This window comes from Cercospora kikuchii (genome assembly GCF_019650295.1).
Source record: "Cercospora kikuchii DNA, contig_00002, whole genome shotgun sequence".
In the NCBI taxonomy this organism is placed as follows: Eukaryota; Fungi; Ascomycota; class Dothideomycetes; order Mycosphaerellales; family Mycosphaerellaceae; genus Cercospora; species Cercospora kikuchii.
This window is the reverse complement of record NW_025408583.1, coordinates 4,274,058-4,292,174: the sequence shown is the minus strand read 5'-3', so window position 1 is coordinate 4,292,174 and position 18,117 is coordinate 4,274,058. Positions and strand designations below refer to the sequence as shown.

At 53.5% G+C, this 18,117-nt stretch overlaps 10 protein-coding genes across 11 annotated transcripts; 5 read left to right on the top strand and 5 right to left on the bottom strand.

Moving 5' to 3' along the window:
- Positions 1 to 231: 231 nt before the first annotated feature.
- On the top strand, positions 232 to 3,056 carry CKM354_000390500 (uncharacterized protein; the record flags this gene model as incomplete). 2 transcript variants are annotated; one of them, XM_044799123.1, is made up of 3 exons in its annotated part: positions 232 to 385; positions 584 to 736; positions 787 to 3,056. In XM_044799123.1, 3 exons carry the CDS (start codon positions 232 to 234, stop codon positions 3,054 to 3,056), a joined length of 2,577 nt encoding a protein of 858 aa, XP_044655058.1. The 2 variants fall into 2 exon arrangements, with proteins under 2 accessions (XP_044655058.1, XP_044655059.1); XM_044799124.1 differs by having other exon boundaries at positions 575 to 736.
- A 1,517-nt stretch (positions 3,057 to 4,573) lies between these two features.
- CKM354_000390400 (uncharacterized protein) lies at positions 4,574 to 5,950 on the top strand (the record flags this gene model as incomplete). Its single annotated transcript, XM_044799122.1, has 2 exons — positions 4,574 to 5,589; positions 5,641 to 5,950. The coding sequence occupies 2 exons, from the start codon at positions 4,574 to 4,576 to the stop codon at positions 5,948 to 5,950; spliced, it is 1,326 nt and encodes a 441-aa protein (XP_044655057.1).
- Positions 5,951 to 6,262: 312 nt separating this feature from the next.
- CKM354_000390300 (mannose-ethanolamine phosphotransferase GPI11) lies at positions 6,263 to 7,043 on the bottom strand (the record flags this gene model as incomplete). The annotated part of the gene is made up of 2 exons (XM_044799121.1): positions 6,263 to 6,667; positions 6,720 to 7,043. The coding sequence occupies 2 exons, from the start codon at positions 7,041 to 7,043 to the stop codon at positions 6,263 to 6,265; spliced, it is 729 nt and encodes a 242-aa protein (XP_044655056.1).
- A 366-nt stretch (positions 7,044 to 7,409) lies between these two features.
- CKM354_000390200 (uncharacterized protein) lies at positions 7,410 to 8,784 on the top strand (the record flags this gene model as incomplete). Its single annotated transcript, XM_044799120.1, has 2 exons — positions 7,410 to 8,686; positions 8,745 to 8,784. The coding sequence occupies 2 exons, from the start codon at positions 7,410 to 7,412 to the stop codon at positions 8,782 to 8,784; spliced, it is 1,317 nt and encodes a 438-aa protein (XP_044655055.1).
- Positions 8,785 to 9,311: 527 nt separating this feature from the next.
- CKM354_000390100 (uncharacterized protein) lies at positions 9,312 to 11,612 on the bottom strand (the record flags this gene model as incomplete). Its single annotated transcript, XM_044799119.1, has 15 exons — positions 9,312 to 9,641; positions 9,743 to 9,807; positions 9,885 to 9,931; positions 9,995 to 10,151; positions 10,219 to 10,374; positions 10,435 to 10,448; positions 10,506 to 10,600; positions 10,657 to 10,716; positions 10,775 to 10,818; positions 10,877 to 11,007; positions 11,056 to 11,166; positions 11,234 to 11,277; positions 11,328 to 11,349; positions 11,415 to 11,429; positions 11,491 to 11,612. The coding sequence occupies 15 exons, from the start codon at positions 11,610 to 11,612 to the stop codon at positions 9,312 to 9,314; spliced, it is 1,413 nt and encodes a 470-aa protein (XP_044655054.1).
- A 618-nt stretch (positions 11,613 to 12,230) lies between these two features.
- CKM354_000390000 (uncharacterized protein) lies at positions 12,231 to 12,905 on the bottom strand (the record flags this gene model as incomplete). The annotated part of the gene is made up of 1 exon (XM_044799118.1): positions 12,231 to 12,905. One exon carries the CDS (start codon positions 12,903 to 12,905, stop codon positions 12,231 to 12,233), a length of 675 nt encoding a protein of 224 aa, XP_044655053.1.
- A 201-nt stretch (positions 12,906 to 13,106) lies between these two features.
- Positions 13,107 to 14,524, top strand: CKM354_000389900 (uncharacterized protein; the record flags this gene model as incomplete). The annotated part of the gene is made up of 2 exons (XM_044799117.1): positions 13,107 to 13,635; positions 13,692 to 14,524. 2 exons carry the CDS (start codon positions 13,107 to 13,109, stop codon positions 14,522 to 14,524), a joined length of 1,362 nt encoding a protein of 453 aa, XP_044655052.1.
- A 129-nt stretch (positions 14,525 to 14,653) lies between these two features.
- On the bottom strand, positions 14,654 to 15,436 carry CKM354_000389800 (uncharacterized protein; the record flags this gene model as incomplete). The annotated part of the gene is made up of 5 exons (XM_044799116.1): positions 14,654 to 14,817; positions 14,869 to 14,995; positions 15,052 to 15,293; positions 15,350 to 15,365; positions 15,422 to 15,436. 5 exons carry the CDS (start codon positions 15,434 to 15,436, stop codon positions 14,654 to 14,656), a joined length of 564 nt encoding a protein of 187 aa, XP_044655051.1.
- Positions 15,437 to 15,678: 242 nt separating this feature from the next.
- Positions 15,679 to 16,374, top strand: CKM354_000389700 (uncharacterized protein; the record flags this gene model as incomplete). Its single annotated transcript, XM_044799115.1, has 1 exon — positions 15,679 to 16,374. The coding sequence occupies one exon, from the start codon at positions 15,679 to 15,681 to the stop codon at positions 16,372 to 16,374; it is 696 nt and encodes a 231-aa protein (XP_044655050.1).
- A 651-nt stretch (positions 16,375 to 17,025) lies between these two features.
- Positions 17,026 to 17,768, bottom strand: CKM354_000389600 (uncharacterized protein; the record flags this gene model as incomplete). The annotated part of the gene is made up of 4 exons (XM_044799114.1): positions 17,026 to 17,499; positions 17,546 to 17,605; positions 17,659 to 17,682; positions 17,736 to 17,768. 4 exons carry the CDS (start codon positions 17,766 to 17,768, stop codon positions 17,026 to 17,028), a joined length of 591 nt encoding a protein of 196 aa, XP_044655049.1.
- Positions 17,769 to 18,117: the final 349 nt, after the last annotated feature.

Genomic DNA, 18,117 nt, shown 5'->3' with positions numbered 1-18,117 from the left:
CGCATTGCGGACGCCGCGACACCGCGCACAAACACCCGCCGCGCCAACGACAGCGACGAAACGAGATTACCCGCCCCCGTTGTCCCCATCCTCCCCCAATCCCCCAGCCTGGCCGGCCACTACGCGCAGCTGCCACCGCCCATCTCCTCGCCCGCACGCTCTCTGTGCACGCCGCTGGCATCGCGCATGCAGTAGGCCGGCGACGCGACACCGCCCGGATCATCGCCAGGCATGACCACGAGTGGTCCGTCGACGGCTCTCGCTGGCGCAGGCGGTCCCAGAGCGGCGCCGCGATCTGTGCAGGCCGAGTCGATCAAGGAGAAGAAGGACTTGGCCAGCTGGTGGAAGAACTTCAAGCGCAGCGACAAGAAGCCGCAGGATCAAGGTACGCAGCACCCAGAAGCCATGCGTCATGGCCTTTGTCCTGCCTGACAACCCATGCGACAACCCCGGCGAGATCTCACACCCACTTGCTTTGCCTCGTGGGCTTCATGTCTCCCGGGAGCACCTTTACCATGAGTGCTGCCCACACCTCTTCACGTCTGATCGCACGCGTGTCTTCGCCTCTGACCAGGCCGTCTAGCAGCTCCGCAAGGTATCTTCGGCGTCCCTCTACAGCAGAGCATTCGCTACGCGAATGTCGCAATTAGCCTATTCAACGATGAGGGCCAGAGTTACATATATGGCTATGTGCCCATTGTAGTAGCCAAGTGTGGCGTGTTTCTCAAGGAGAAAGGTACCTTTGCCTCATACTCTCCCTGCCACTCATACTGACACCGAGGCCAGCCACCGATGTTGAGGGCATTTTCCGCTTGGCGGGCAGCGAGAAGCGCATTAAAGAGCTCAAGGTAGCTTTCGACAGTCCTGATAGATATGGTAAAGGTCTGGACTGGACCGGCTACACCGTGCACGATGCTGCCAACATTCTACGCCGCTACTTCAACCAATTGCCAGAGCCCATTATTCCCCTCGAATTCTATCAACGCTTTCGCGATCCTCTGAGAAACCACCAGGCGCAGGCCGTGGGCGCTCTGGAGTCGCAAAGTCCGAGCCATGGCGAGTTCGACCACGAAGCAGCAATCCGAGTGTACCAGGCTCTCATCACAGAACTACCGCCATTGAACCGCCAACTATTGCTCTACATCCTCGATCTCCTGGCAGTATTCGCTAGCAAGTCCGACTTGAACAAGATGACCACACCTAATCTTGCAGCGATCTTTCAGCCAGGAATCCTCAACCATCCGCAGCATGACATGGCACCGCAGGAATATCGCCTCAGCCAAGACGTTCTGATATTCTTGATAGAGAACCAAGACAGCTTCCTTATCGGTATGCAGGGGACTGCTGCTGACCCGGAGACTGTGCGAGAAGTGCAGAGCGGTGCACATACCAAACCCGCAGGTTCACCCACGACCCCAACGCGCGCGAAAACCACCGTTGGACGGTCGAGCTCCAACTCCAGCGTGGCCGCCGAGAGCGTTCGGAAATGGGGCAGCATCCGACGAAACGTGTCTGTCTCCAGCAAACATAGCAAAAGATCTGAGAACGGACCTAGTGCGAACTCGCCTGCGCCCGGGACACCCACGACTGGTGTGAATCGGAGTAATACCGTGCCATCACGACGGGGTGTGGGTGGCGCACAATCCCCTCGTTTCCCACGCGAAAGGGAATCTTCGGATCCGTCTACGCCAAGAGCTCCTGATAGTGCTTCAGGGCAAACTCCGCAGTTGCACAGCACTGCTGAGCAACAACCGTACTCGGAGACCCACAGCTCTGTTCAGAACACCCCAGTCGCTGCGACGGCGCCAGTATTCCCGGCCCCGCCTGAGGTGACCTCTGCGTCGTCCAGCGAAGCCACGACTCCGATGGCAAACATTGCTGGCGATAGCACCGCTGACTACCACACACCTCGCAAAGATACTGCACCTTTACTGGCGCCTGTCAGTGGTGGTATCCTGGCTGGCTCCGCGGAACGATCGGCTTCCAATACTCCTACGACAACGTCAGTCTCGAGCCGCAAATTTCTCGACATTCTCAAGCAGTCTCCAGGGAGCGATGGAGAGGGCCGCAAGCCCAACAAACTTCAGAAAAAGCGTATTCCTGGCTCTGCTCTTTCAAGTGCACACTCTTCAAGCCATTCGTTACATGAAGACTCGAAAGATACAACGCAGAAGTCCTCAATGCAGCCCGCAGTGGTGCAGCATGCTGGAGCTCCCTTGGAAAGGCTTGAAGAAAAGCCCACAGAATCATATACGCAGTCACCACCAGAAGCGAATTCAGCACAAGGGACTCCTCAGCGCAACGTCCCAGACACTGTGCTGAAGCCACCTCTCTCGCCATCGAACTCCTTCCATTCCCACACTGACCAATCGGATGCTGATCTGGTGGGTGATGATATGCCATCTACCGAAGAACCGGAGAAGAAGAAAAGGAGCCGCTGGAGATTTTCGCGCACCCAAAACAAATTGGAGCAACCATCAACACCTGGCAGCATCAATGCGTTGGGTGCAATGTCAGGGAGAGAAAATGCCATGTCTCGATCAACCATAGGCAGTGGTGGATCACAACCGCGTAAAAGTTTCCAGGAACCGCCGCCCATGTCCGCTGTTGCTACTGATCCTATCTCGGAGGATCCTGAATCCTTCGCCACCCCAACGACACAGACTACTACTGCTTCTGATACGCTCTTCTCCGACTCGGAACGCGAGCGCAAGGGACCGATGTCCTGGCTGCGCAACAAGATACAGGAGCGCAAAGACAAGGACGTCGAGAAGCGCGCAAGGACTCCAGAGCGCGGGCACGAGCGGAACAAGAGCAAACAAGATCTCGGTACTCCAAGTGAAGATCGATTCTCCGGACGCGGCCGTTCATTTGAACAAGGTCGCAGCGCTTCAGGGGCTATGACACAGCCGACAGGCGCAATAGGCACGCCACAGCAACCGACAGATCCTGTGGAATCCACGCAACCTGTGAGTGCAAATGGTAACGGGTTGCGAGATACTGCCAGACCACAAGATACTGTGGTAGGCACAGATGGACAACGAGCCGGCCAGTAGAAATTCACAGCGCCTCTGATTTCGAGTGGCGTTTTACGACAGCGGAAAAGATGTGACTGTATTTGCGTTGAAACGATGATGCTATTCAGCAGATGGAGGAGTCTGGGACAGTTATATCTACGGAAACTGGAACGCTGTTTCCGCCGAACCAGTTCTCATTGATAAATTATGTCTACAATGATGAAGAGAATGACGTACGATAGCACCGCTTCCAGCGATTGTTCCTGGTTGCGATCGATCCCATTTCTGCGCCCACGAGCCCAACGTTGAGAATACGGACTTCGTCTTTCGTTCTGATGGCATAGTCGATGTTGATTGGCTGGAGTTGTTGCCGTGTCGTGAACAGGTTGCAGGTAGCTTGTGGGTTAAAAATAGACGGTGACAATGCAGTGTGCAGAGCTGCAGTTGCAGTTGCAGAACTACGAAAGGTACCAAAGTTGCTGCTGTACGACGAATGCTCTCAAGCAGAGCTCTTCCTCGGAGTGTTAGCAATGCACTTGCTACAATGTGAAGGAAGGATATTGTCTCCCTGATTTGAGTCGTCAGCTCACAGACTGTGCGTCCGTATTGAGGCTCCTCGACTGAGACAAGACCGCCATGCCGGGCGGCACACCACAGCTTCCCGTCGCAGCCGATCTGCTGTGGGTCATTCTGGGCACAGCAGACAGGGAACCAGGTTTCAGAAAAAAGGCAGTGAGCTCGAGCTCGAGCACATGAAAAGCATCTGTCAACCTCGATGCGTACCTTTGACGTATCGACCACCGATCATAGGCATATGAATGAATGGATGCTGCGAAGCGTAGCTCCATCACGGCACGGCTTCGTGACTTGAAACATGCCTGGCTGTTCGGCGTCCGGCATCACGACACGTCGTCAGCGAAGCAGGATTTCGAAGCCACACTCAGCAGTTTGGCCACGGAGCTGTCGCAAGCATGGCTGTCGATCTTCTCTTTTTGCTCGCGGCTGAGAAAGGCTTGTGAGGATGCTGAGCATGGCATGCTCGTATCGATGACTGACTGGGGTGCGCAAGTGTGCGAGTGCTCTCCACTTGTCTTGCCGTGCCTGCCTCGCCGTATCCACGCCGGTCGGTGTGGTGGATGGCAAAGTCGACAGGGAGATAAAGTGGCTCCCAGCGACTGCATTGCTCTACACGTACTCACACCACTGCTATACAGCTCGCCCGTGAACAGACTGCACCAGGCTCAACAGGACTGCAGAAAAGTGTTCGCATCTATTCTAGATCTTGGACGGGAAACTCTCGTCAGCCCACCAGAATTGGAGCTCCGACACGGCAACTTGGCAGCCGAGGCGGCGGCGTCCTCGTCGTCGTACTTCTTCAGCCTTCAGGCCAGCCACCCGGGTGCTGGTACGTTCAGAACGAGCCATCTTATCGCGACGGACCTCCGTTGCTTCTCAGACATGGCTTGCTGACAGTGCCCACAGTCGCTTTATTAATTCACTGAGCTGGGCTCAACTACATTCGTTTGGCAGCGCTTTCCGGCTCCCGGCCAGCCAAGATGCCGCTGTCCGTTCGCTCCATCGGTTTTTTGGCCTTGCCATTGGCCTCGATCGCGCACGCTCGCAGTCTGCCTGAAATCAACGATGCCAGCTGGGAGCAGAACCTCGAATCCGTGTCTGGGACATCCCTGAAGGCTGCGATGGGGAGCAATCTGCAGCCCAAGTACCAAGAGGGTGTCTTCGAAGACGAACACGAGGCGATTGCTGCAGTCCACAGCGAGGATGCCAATTTGGCGTCCCAGCTAGTCGACCTCGCGAAACAAGATGCGGCCATTAAAGACTATCTGCGAAAGCGTCAAGATAATGCCACGGTATCTACAGACTCCGCGACGACCAGCTCCGTCACTGTCACTGACCTTGAGACGACCACGGAAGTGGAGACGGAGACGGTGCAAGCTACTACCACAGCTCCTACCTCGCAAGGTCAGTCGTCTTCTCTCTCATCGGTAGAGTCCTCGGAAGCGGAGCCTTCTACCGTTGTCGTTGTCGATACGAGTGTTGTTACTCGGACGTTGTCGTCGACGGTGAGCTCGGTGCAGGCCACGAGCAGCAACAATGAAGGTCAGACGACTCCCGCCTCGACCTTATCCTCCGTGCAGACCGAGACGCTTCCGACTTCTTCTTCTTCTTCTTCTTCAGAGCAGGGCTCATCCTTGATTGTAGTTCCAGACACCAGCGCACCCGCCACAACACAGACCGGAGTTTTGGTACCCATCACAACCACGGCAACTGCTGATCAGAGCACTGTGGTCGTAACTACCACCGCGTTCGAGACTACTGCTCAAACGACGATTGCAGTGGAGCAGACGACGACGAACGATGAAGGTCAGACAGTTGTCACCACCACTGAACAACCCGCGACGATTGTGACACAGACCGATGCTGAAGGTTCGACGATCGTTACGACTTCACCAGTTCCGGAAGTAACAGTTGCCCCAGGAGGAAGCATAGTGACATCTGCTCCTGATTCGGTCACGACTACCGATAGTCAAGGCGATTCTGTAGTCCTGACCAGGTACGTTATCGAAGCAATCCCCAATCGGGGTCATACTAATCACGACAACAGACCAACTTCCGGCGGCGTTTACACGGCAACTGACTCCGGCGGCGATGTCGCGATTGTTACATACCAGCCTGGAGGAGGTACTGTCAGCCAGGTTCGAGTGCGAACCACGACTCTGCCAAACGGCCAGCGATCAACCATTACATCCTTTGCAGAAGTCGGAGCCGAGACTGGCGCTCCTGAAGCCAATAGTGGTGACAGTTCTGAGGAACAGCCGGGATTGCAATCTGGTGCAGTCTCGGTATCTGGCTATTTCGGCGCCGGCCTTACCCTTTTTGCCGGAGCATTGATCGGAGCAGCTATGTTGTGGTGAATCTAGTCCTGCTTTTGGCAGCATTTAATCTGAACAGATTTACATGAATAACGAAATTAAATTTGATGTACGGTATGGGTGGGAGGATAGTGCATAGCGGCAATGTTTGTTGGACTTGAGGTGCATATAGATCATAGCGGAGGGTGGACGCTTCACGAAACATAATGAAAGCATTTGTGGATTTTCTCCATTTCGATTTCTCAAGTGCACAGCTCTGATAACGCAATGTGGGAATATTTGACCAATATCTGTGGTGTAAAATGTCCACATGCGTTTCTTTCTGTGCTATTGAAGCTTTCGATATTTTGTCGATCATGACATTTTCGTCTTGAAACCCTTGAGTAAATACCCTCCTGCCAATTTTCCGACCACTGCACCGGCATACATCCCACAGATGATGGTGACAGGCCACTTCTGCCATTCGCGATCCCAGTCCAAGGGGATGGGGATTGCGCCCAACCAAGCTCCTGCGCAAGCTCCTAATGACATGCCATAGACCTCATCGAAGGGTTGTTGGAGACTTGCGAGTCGGAGCCAGGCTGTTGTGTCGAGACCGTGGACGTAGTAGAGTTGGGGTGTTGTGAGGAGGGCCAGGTGGACGGAGAGGAGGCCTGTGTGGGGGAGATGGTAGACGAGTGGAGCGCCGAAGAGGATGAGGATGATGTAGAGGAGAGGCGCGGTGAGGAAGAAGGTGAGGACGAGGGAGAGTACGGCGGGCTATTGGTTGTTAGCTGGGTGTGCTGGGACTTGCCAGTTGAATAGAGCATACCACCAGCTTCGCCCAGATATCTTGAGCGGGTTTCGCAGGTTTGGCCTTTTGGCCTGGCTTCGCTTTCGCAGGTGTGGTCTGTCCAGTATGCGGGAGACCAATGACGCAGTAGATTGCTTGCAGGACGAGAGTGGTGGGTGCCAGGCCGAGGAGGGTGTTGACGGGGTCTGACACCAGACTTGCAAAGGCGATGGGGATGATGGACAGCAGCAGGATCGGGTGCAGATTCGCGTAGAGCTGCGAGGGCGAGTTCTGCAGAATGTCGACGGCCTTCCCGGGTGGCAGCACCGGGGGCGGCTTTGCAGCAGAAGTGGGCGCGCTCATCGTGTCATGAATTCGTGGGCATGCTTGTTTCACTGCGATACCAATGTCCAAGACGCCTACGAGCAAGACGGGACGCGGAAAAGGCGTCGGCGGGAGTGGAGTTCGGCGCCCCTGCGCAAGCACGCGTTGCATTGCGTATGTAGGGCTGAGCGCCAACTCTCCTTTTCTGGAACGTGAAGCTCACCCACTTCGCTACGACTCCCGACGTGCATGGGCACACCATTTCTTTCCTCCAACTGTCTTTCTACTTCTCCTCCCCCCTCTCTTCCTGTACTTTGATGCGCGGTGAGCTGGTGCGCGCGTCCTGGCGAGGCAGCACAGCTCCCGACTGAAGCACACGAGAGCTCGCATGGCAGCTGCGCCAACATGTCTTCCCCACTTCGAACCTGCAGAGGCACGCTCCTGGCCACGACGATAGCGGCTGCCATTATTTTCTTCTTCTTCCGACAGTCGCGCTCCTACGGTTCAGCGCAGATACCGCCCATACCCTACTCCGACACAACTTCAACCAGCGGGTGGAAATTTATCGCCGATCGCGATCGCAACGACCACTCCCTTACACTCGCTCAGTGCGACCAGGCTTTCCCCGACTTATACAAGGAGATTGACCGATCGCGGGCCTATTGGCAGGACCGCCTGGGCCCAGATGGGAAGTTGACAGAGGAGAACTATGGCTTGAAGTGGAGTGGTGATGGAGGCCTGCGGGCCATGATCTACGAGGGCCAACTGTACATCCTCGAGTCGCGAGGCCTGAACCATTTCTTGCACTGGAAGGAGAGATCACATGCCACATTACACAACATCCACCGAGCCATTGTTAGCTCGAGGGAGACCATTCCCAACATCGAGTTCAGCATCAAGATCAACGACATTATTGACTTGACTGAGGACTTCCCCAACACGACCGTGTGGAACTTCAATCGAAATATCCATGACAAGGCGATGGAGCAAGTTTGGCTCATCCCCGACTTCAACTTCTGGGCATACCCACGCGTTGCTGGTGCATACGGAGATTTCCAGCGCCAGGCAATCGACTTCTACAACGACTACAGCAAAAAGATCCCGAAACTGGTCTGGAGAGGCACGACGGATTTCAACCCACAGATCAGAGTGGCTTTGATTGAGCAGAGCAAGGACAAGAGTTGGTCTGATGTACACAGAGTGGCCGAAGATGTAAACGACGAGGAGGCAGAGAAGTGGAGAATAGCCATGCCCGACCACTGCAAATATAAATTCGCCGTGCACACGGAAGGCACAACATGGTCCGGCCGATTGAAGTACCTGCTGAGCTGCCACTCGACCATCATCATCCACCCTCTGACCTACACAACACATCTGTACCATCTGCTCGAGGCAGACGGGCCCAATCAGAACTACGTTCGATGTGAAAGTGATTGGAAGGATCTGCCCCAGGCCATGGATTCTCTGCTGGCAGACAACAAAAAGGCAAAGCGGATCGCAGACAATGCAGCTGCAAAGTTTCGTGATCGGTACTTCACGCCAGCAGCACAAACCTGCTACTTCAGGCATTTGTTCAAGGTCTGGTCAGAAATGACCCATGAGCCAAAGCCTTATATGGTCAAACACCTCCCCGATGGCACGACAGAAAAGGTGTGGCGCGGCATGACCTACGAAGAATATTTGTAAGTTGGCCCAATAAGATGAAGTCAGACTCGGGAATAGGCTAACCTGATTTTTTAGATTCCACGACAAAGGATACCAAGAACGAGAATTCGACTGAGATTTGAAGACGATCGCGCCATAGCTATAGCTGCGGCCGGCAGAAGCAGAGAGTGTCGTATACCTGACACTGCGAGGGGAGTCTTGTGTGGGGACGACCAAGGCCCATTGGAGATGACGATTGGATATTTATATCTCTCACCTTTTCTTTTTGAGTGCTGCCTTACTTAGCAAGGTGTTCGGGGGTCGACGTGGACTTTGGGGCATCGAAGATGCATGTAGAAGAAAATGGAGTGAATAGAGGTGCTCAGGTCGACTTCGTATCCGACTTGGAGACAGAGACGGAGGGCTAAAACAGACTTTTTCTCGTATCAAAAACAAATACCCCAGATGTTCGTTAAAGATGTACGTTTTGAAATGGCGTGGCTTATATATCATATGTCCGAACCACATCCTCGATGCTAATGAGCATAACAAGCGATATACACGGAGATCGTGCCGTCATTATTAAGATCCAATCAGATTTGTGCGCCTGCTCGCCTTCCTCTTCATTCACCTCTTCGTCTCAGTGACTTCTGGCGTAGCCGATTAATTATGCACGACCTCGTTCTTGCCGACCTCTGCTTCTCTGTCGCTGTTGCCGAGTTTCTCTTCATCGCTAATGGTCGGGTTGTCTCTCAATCCGATATCTGCTTGGCCGAGCATATCGATGGGATCTCTGTACGCTGGAATGTAGTTCACGGCGAAACAGTAGGACCATGCGAGGACGAAGAAGGCTAGAGGGACGGACATGGCGTGCGCGGTGGATGAAGCGTCTGCTGCTCCTCCTAGAGCTGGAGGTACGACGGCTCCTCCTGCGACGCCTCCCACGATGAAACCGGAGCCGCGTTTGGAGTACTTTCCTAGGCCACGCATTCCCTGTGAGAAACAAGTGTGAGCGATATTTACGGTCTTGTTACACACAGTCGATGAACAGATTGTAGTACACGACTGTTCATGGTCCAAGCGAAAGTACTTACCAGCGCGACGATCGTCGGGAAGATAATAGATTCGAAGAAAAGGGTAAGGTATAGCATAGCAATACCTGTGAGACATCAGCAGAAGTTCACATATCGATCAGTCTGAAGGGAGAGGTCAGAAGAAAGGAAGGATAATACAAACCTGCATTTCCGTGCACGCCAATCGATGGCGAGATGAATATGATGGCCCTGTGTACCCTCCGTCAGCATCTGTCGAAACACGCAAGATATTGGATTAGACAAATGACATACAAGCTGAGATAAGCTAGGAAGACCCAGCGAGCTTTCACATATTTCATGATGAAAACCCCGGCGAAGCGACCGGCGGTGAAAGCTCCTTGGGCTCCTGCAAGAAGTTGGGCGGCTTGCGAATCGTTATAGTCTGTCGTTTCGTCGACATAGTTGATGACTTTGCAACGAAGGCTTCCGTTAGTATGCGTGTGGCGGGACAGGTGGACAATTTCGTCTAGACATACAGTAGCTTGCGATCGCAACTTGTGCTCCGGTGTAGCAGAATTGGGCAAAAGCGGCATGGAACAGGCGATATTGCTGCCAGAATGGTTTGACGGCAGCATTGGCGTGAGTTTCTTCGGCCTGGAATGCCATGTCTGCATCCGTGATTTCGGGTAATGCTAAAACGAAGTATTACCAGGTAAGTATGCTGATTTGAACAATCTTTGCGGTCCTGTCACTGCACTTACGGGAGCTTCGGAAGGCATTAGCAAGAACTTCCAGTAAGATATGCGTGAACACCGGGACTTACAAGTAGAACACTACGGCGAGGAGGAAGACGAAGCAAGCGATGGCCAGATAGACCCACTGCACGCTCTTGAGCGAATCTGTGTTATCTCCAGTATCCTATGATCAAGACAGATCAGTGGTTTCCCCTTGTCAAGGACTTCACTGATGTATACCTTGAAGAAGACATAGGATCCCAAGACTGGAGCGACGACGGTGCCAATACCATTGAAAGCCTGTTGCAATCAGAACGTGTTCGGAATGGCGGATGACTTGCGATTCCAATTTCCATACCTGTGAAAAGTTGATTCTGAGCTCAGAATACCTGGGAGGTCCACCTGTGAGATGAGAAGCGTTAGTCTGTCATGCCACCTGAGCATAAGCCGCCATTCTTACAAATCGTGATGTATGGATTCGCAGCCGTTTCCAGCGAACCGAGACCATTTCCGATGATGAATGTTGCGGCACAGAAGCCGCCGAATGATCGATACAGGATGCACGGCCATGCAATGAGGGCGCCCACTCCACTACCAAAAGTCAGAGGCATCTAGACAATATCAACATCTTTCTCGTACTATAAGAAAAGACCCCATATGAAGACGATCTTGAATCCGTAATGGCGCAGGAGCCAATTTGCGTGGCCAAGGGAGGCAAGCGGATACGCTCCAAAATACGCGGCTTGAAGACTACGTGCAGATATGACTGTCAGTTTGTGTACAACGATCGCAAGCGCCATGCAAGGCAGGTACCTACCCGCTGGATCGTGCCTTTGTAATGCCAAGTGTATTTTGGAAGTGCTGCCGTTTTGTTCAGTGTTTGCAAAGCTTGTGGCATGGTCAGTACCGACTTTGTTGAGCGTGTCCAGTAGCCTATCGGTTTCCTCAGTTGTTAGTGGCTATATCGAATATGAGCGGGCGTCTCGCTTGTAGCGTACCCATAGCTAAAACCCCTATTCGACAAAGTCACAAGTCAGCAGTGTTCGTGAATTACAACGCAGCGGTGTTTCTTGCCATAGAAAGAACAAAATCGTCACCAATGCCAATGGGTAGATCGATTGCTTGAGCGTGAGCTCAGAAGCTCTCGTCCGTGTTGTATTACCCGCGCGAAGCGAGTGCTTCTTGAAGATTGTCATAACGACGTAAGGGTTCTGGAGCCGAAATCAATGCTGATGGGACTCGATGAAACACATGGAAAGATGCACGCAGAAGTGAAGAGAGGTCGTAGAGGAGAAGGATTTAGGAAGAAGTGTAATTCCTTGCCCGCGTGCCACGTGCTGGTAACCAGCTTTCGCGAGACCACTCGCATGAGTGGCCTTATCAACTAACGCACTCGCCACATGCTCCGCGACTAGGGCATGAGGTGTTACATTGTCGCTCATTATCCATGTCGAAGGCCGTCTTAGCGGCATTGCATGTTACTCTCATTCGTGTACCCCGCAAAAACCCCAGTCTGGGGATGAATGCAGCTCGGTTGATGTTCTACCGAGCGCCTGTTTTCGTCAAGTTTATGGCCGTGCGAGGTGGCCCTAGCTAAGCGAGCTGAAGCTGTATGGTCGGCAGCAAGCAGTGTTCGATACCGCAAGACAGGAAGTCAGACTCCGGCAAGTGACGGCGGCGATGGGGCTGTCAATCGTGGTGCACGTTGCTGCGTGACAGACCAGGATTTCTCGGATCGGACAGGTCTTGGCATCAGGCATGAGGATATATTTGCGTGACCGTCTGGAAAGTTTTTTTGTGTCACATGTGGCTCATCAGTCTATGCGTCGTCTCGATGCGGGAGGTGCTTGAGGGTCCGTGGCAGTGCCAGAAAGAGCATCAGCGATAATATCACGCAGCTCACGCTGAGCTTCCTCGGTGTCAAAATCGTCTCGAGAAGCTAGTTCTTCGATGCGTCTTCTGAATTCTGGGTCGGCGGCTCCTTCTTCAGGCACCATGGTGCCGATGTTCAATTGTAGACCTTCGGGCAAGGGGGGCGGACGCAGGGCTTGAGCTCCATCTTGCACAGAATGTGGTTGAGCATTGCTGTTTTGTGCTTCAGGGCCGCTTGAGAGTTCTCGCAAATAAGCAGCCACCTCAGGTTGCTCGTCGTCGTCTGCCAGCTTCTCCGCAGCAGTTTGCCCATCGTGATTGCGCAGGGCTCGGTCGGTGCCAAGTTCGAGAAGTTCTTTCGCCATTGCCACTTCCTCCACGCTGAACAAGGCCGTCTCCCCATCTTCATCCTTGATATTCGGGTCAACGCCGAAGTCTTTGATCAAGGCTTTGAGCAAATCAGCATGCCCGTATGACGCAGATGCGTGCACCAGGCTGTAGCCATGATGGTCTTGTTTGGAAGCCAATTCCGGATGGGACTGCAGCTTGTCCTGAACTACTTGGGGTCGTTCCGGCACCAGATTTAGCAGCACGTCGATCGATGGGGCCTGTGCCATGGCTCTGGATGTTGGCGTGTAAGTTGGAAATTTTGTTCAGGCTGTGATGGTCATTAGCATGTGAAGAGGCGGGAACGGCCGCGCGTGTTGCACTTGCTGCTGCAGGGGAGCTTGACGTGGGTTCACCTTGAACTCCACCTCATCCCCCAGCACAAGTAGGAAATCTATAGCCACGACGACATCTTGCACACCTTCATCGCCATGGCCGACTCTCCCGCATCGTCCGATCTGTCCGATCCCCCGTCTGTCGACTCTGACGCCGAAGAGAGACTCAGTACACCCGGACCATCGTCGCGACCCAGTGTCGATATCACGCACATCGACGCCGATCAGCCGCCAGCTAAACGTCGCAGGACTGGACTCTCCTCATTAGCGACGTTTGAAGCGGCGACACCACATCCAGAAGAGGATGACGACAATATCAGTGTGTCCTCCGACGGCTACAGCAGCGCGCCTGGCTCGCCGAACGATAACGAGTGGACCTTGCGCGAGCAGGCGCAGACCCAATGTCTTTGGAAGGACTGTACATTTGGCTCCGCAGAGAATAACGACGAGCTTGTGAAGCACGTGCAAGGGACACACTGCGCAACAGGCGGTCCAAAGAAGACCAAGTACGTTTGCGAATGGGGAGAATGCCAGCGCAAGACGAGCAATCATCCCAGCGGATATGCGCTCAAAGCGCACATGCGAAGTCATACCAAAGAAAAGCCATACTACTGTCAATTGCCAGGTGAGTACATTCGTTCACGACGTCCAGCTGTCATGGGAGACTAACTCGACCGGTAGAATGCGACAAGGCGTTTACTCGATCCGACGCCCTGGCGAAACACATGCGCACTGTCCACGAGCCAGAACCAGCGCGGGGCTCTGCTGCCGACCCGGCTGCTTCAACGACAGGCAAAGGCAAAGGATTCAAGGCCAAGAGCAACGGCGGTGCAAAGACACAACCTACGCAAGATATGGGGCCTACAGTTGATGAGGACGGAAATTATGTGGACCCATCGCCCCCGAACGACAACATCACGTATATACCGGCGCATCATCCTATCACGGGACAACCGGGATTCATGATTCACTATCCGCCTGATATCCACTTCACGGCGTGGGAAAGCAGCATCTCCGCCGACCAATTGATGCGCCTGCTACGACGACAGGTGTATTGGGCTGAAACGGAGCGTGAAGATTTGAAGAAGCAAGTGGACGAGCTGGAGCGGCAGAAGCGCGAAGAGTGGGAATTGAAGGAGATCCTGCTCGAGGGCGTGATGGAGGCGTCACTGGCGCAAGCGGAGCAAGAGCATATGATGAGGAATGTGGAAGAGAGAGTACGAGTCGAAATGGCCCAAGACGTGGAGTCGGCAAAGCAATTGAGCTGGACGAAGGGAGAACCCCAATGGCGAAAGAAGCCGGCCCCGGTACCGCACGATCGACCGAACTCAGAGACACCAGACAGACCTCATGCACATCGCACACCCTCGCCCCCGCCGACCGGTATGTCTGGCGGTTTTGATGGAGAGGACGATCCGTACGATAACTACTTGGCCGGGCAGATGGCGGAGTATGAGAAGCGAGAGAGAATCAGGAGTATGCAGAACACACCTGCCAATGCGGCGTCAGAATAGAACTCTGGCGCTGGGAGTATCGCTATGGAGACGAGGAAGAGGCTTCGATCATTTCTAAATTTTGGAGACATATAGATTGTCTCGTTGTATTATGTACGAGTCATGAAGCCTTCCATGCTGCGGCGTGCTTTACCTGAATCTCGAGGACACAGACTTCCTCTTACTCTCCTTCTTTTTCTCGCGAGCACTCTCGGTGTTTGTGAATGGAAAGTTGGACGTTCTTTTGTCCGCTCCCGTCGTTTTACTGACTCTGCTTCGTTCATTACCAAACAAGCAGGTGAAAACGCCAAAACCTGGTACAAGTTAGCGAGGGTCTAACTAGATTTCTTTCACAAATCACTGACAGAAGAGTACTGAGCTGAGTACCATGCCACTTCCGAACCCAAAGCTGAATCCATAGGTAATTTGGGTATACAAATAGAAAGCCGAAAGGCCGTGGTAGACTGTGGCCGTCACGGCTGTTGGGTAAGCCTAGGTTTGAAGTCAGTCGCGTCCCATAGAGACTATGTAACCGAGGTGCGACAAACATAAGGGTTATCGCTGCCCGTCGAAGTGTCCGCTGATGTGGAAGGAGGCGAGACAGGCAATAGCCCACTCAACAGCAGCGTGAATACAGAGAGTGCTATAAGGGCGAAGCCGAGTGCCCGTAGCATATAAGTTTCGACCTCGGTGATGAGGCGAGGCTCGGATGCGAGCATATTGACGATCAGCTTGGGGCTGACTAGCAATGGCAGAGCCTGCAGTGCAAGGTAACCAGAGGTTGCGGCATCTGAAGAAAAGTTGGATTAGTGACTGCTTCAGCTCGTTTGTTCGGTGTAGTTTTACTGTAGTGTTTGTAGGACTAGGCAGAAGTGTCAGTTCGAGTTATACGTAAGCAGTGTAGAGCGAGCTGCTTACATCCATCTTGTCCATGATGTGCTGATCGTCGGAGGGAAGAATGTAAGATTATGTTTGAAAGTAGCTCGCGTCCGCCTTTTTGACCCGAAGGAGCGGTGCTTTGGCAGGTCGACGTCACTTGGCGAAGTGAATGTGAGCTTGCCGCGTGCAACTCCATCGACGCGACCCGGTCCGCTTGATTGAAAGTTACAGCATCGCCGACAACATGATTCCTTGATAGTACTACTGAATCACAGTTCAAAACATCGCTCGACAATATGTCGCAGTCGCACGATCTTCATCGCGCGCTTCTGCGGCCGGTCATCCTTCACACTCTGCGCGCCGCTGGCTTCCACAGCACGAAGCCATCGGTGCTCGACACCTTGACGAATCTCGCCGAAAGACATCTCGTACTGCTAGCCTCGACGACTGCGCAGCATGCACTATCGAGTCACAACGATCCGGTTCCGACGCTCACAGACGTGCGCATGGCCCTATCAGACTGCGGAGTTCTGGTTCCCCTCGATGGAGCCGCAGAAGAGGCATGGAAAGAGCGCATGCGTCTACCTCTAGCAGAAATGGCTCAAATACCCAAAGGAGGAGAGAAACGCGTTGCCGCGGAGAAGAGGAAGCGTGATGAGGAAGACACGAGAGATGTTAAGGAATTCACCAAGTGGTACGATTCAAGTCAGTACAGAGAGATCAAGCGGGTGGCAGGACTGGAGAAAGACCTCAGCGTTCCTGGAGCTGCGCCGTTGATTGGAGTTGGCGGTAGCGTCGTCAAGGAAGATGACTTCTTCACTGCGCTCAAGAAGAAGCACAGCAAATCGGGCGACGACAGCAGGTTACAAGGGACAGTGCTTGGGAGGACAGCAGATGAAAAGGAAATTGTGATAGAGGGCGGCCCTTATCAGCACATTCGGGACTGGAGACCGAGGATGGAGAAGAGCGGACAAGTTCAAGGAGTCCAATGAGATTCACACATTGCTATGCGCTGACGCTCCTGCGCACCAGTGGCCTGCTCTGCAGTACACAGTTGTGTCACGAAAGCGCTGAAAGGAGCATTTCTCAGAGCTATAATGTGAGTCACCAGGACTTCGAGCGACAGAGCAGGCACGCCGACTTCAAGTGCCACTTCTGCGGCAGGCACCCCTCTCTGGATACCAGTCGCGATAGATGGCAACCCCAGCAACCGTTGATGCGATTCCACGGCTCCTGGGATTCACTTTCAGTGCGTGCCCATGGAAGCCTCGTTCGAACACCGCAGTTTCGAAACCCCGCATGCAGCTCAGTGCCAGCATCAAGACAAGATGCGCTCGATACTGAGTCTTGGAAATGCACGAAATCCGGCTCCATTGGCAAGACCACCTTCCAGCCTCATCGAACCCTTCCCGTCCACCACGACTGTCGGACGCGACGGTAGAACCTGCACAAAATGTGCGAAGTCATAGGTCGCCAATTATGTATGCAGCTTGTCTGTAGAAACATATCGATAAGCTATGTGAACAATTGCGTAGCAGTCTGTTTGCCTGCCCGTCAATCTCATGCAGGGTCCCCCGTTCGCTCAGAATTGATTACAATCATGCTGGTCCATTCGTACAATCTGATCCGAATATGCGATACAATCACTTGGCATGGCCGTTCGTTGTGCCTGCCTGTTTGGCTTCCTTTTGTGCTTTGAGCTTCTTGAGTTCCTTCTCAATAGCAGAATCGAGGCGTGACTTGAGTTCCGGGCGGTAGCCAAATGCGAAGAGAATTTCCAGCCAGACAAAGAAGGGCGCCAGGAAGATCGCCTGCACTAGATTGTCAAGGAGTGCGGGAGCTCGACCCTCGAACACGCCATGACCGACAAACTGAACCAGCCATGACGCGATATGAACTCCGATGGCGATGTAGTTGGCTTGCATTCCGTATGTCGAAGTCAAGTGGTTCGCATATGCCGTCCCGGCAAGTAACAGGGGTGCAAGCATGGCGCCTGCGACAGGCTCCATCAAAATGTATAACGATAAGTACATTAGACAGGCAATCGTCCCTAGATTCGGTGGCAAGTTGGGTATCGTCAACCAGTCGGGAAATGGCAGAGCTGGTGTATTTGTGCCCTATGGTTGTCAGTTGAGCCAAACTTGTTGTCTTGCTGCAACTCACAAACAGAAACCCTGTCAGGAGCAATATAGGCACGAAGACGATATGTATCCCCACGTTGACCTGCGACTATGAGCACATGACTTGTTGAACGTCCATGAAGTCGCCAGTCATACCGGGTCATGGTGATAGGATCCATACTGCAGCATGTATCAGTATCCGGATCTCATTCCTTGTGGTAAGCTGTGCGTACGAAAAGTAGCTGTTTCTCGAGGTTGAGCGCCATGATCCCGAGATAACCGAGCCTGTTGCCTGTTGGTGCGAAAAAGTGTCGATATGAGCTCACAAATGGCGACCTGAAGCTGTAGGGAGGTGCCAGATGCCTCGCAAAACCAGTTCTGGCAATATGAAGTAAAGCGTAGAAGAAATGAAGTGAAGTTGCCTGAGCAGCTGTCAGCTTGTTGGAAGCGATGCGGTCGGATGCCAAGCGTCAAAGCGTCCGCCGAGATGTCCCGGCTGGAAGAACTTGAGTGAGAGGAGCACAGCTTCAACCTCGTCCACCCATCAACCACCTCTCCGCTCACACTTTCATCTTTCATCTGCTGAGGGAGCAGCACTTCACATCAGCAGCGTCC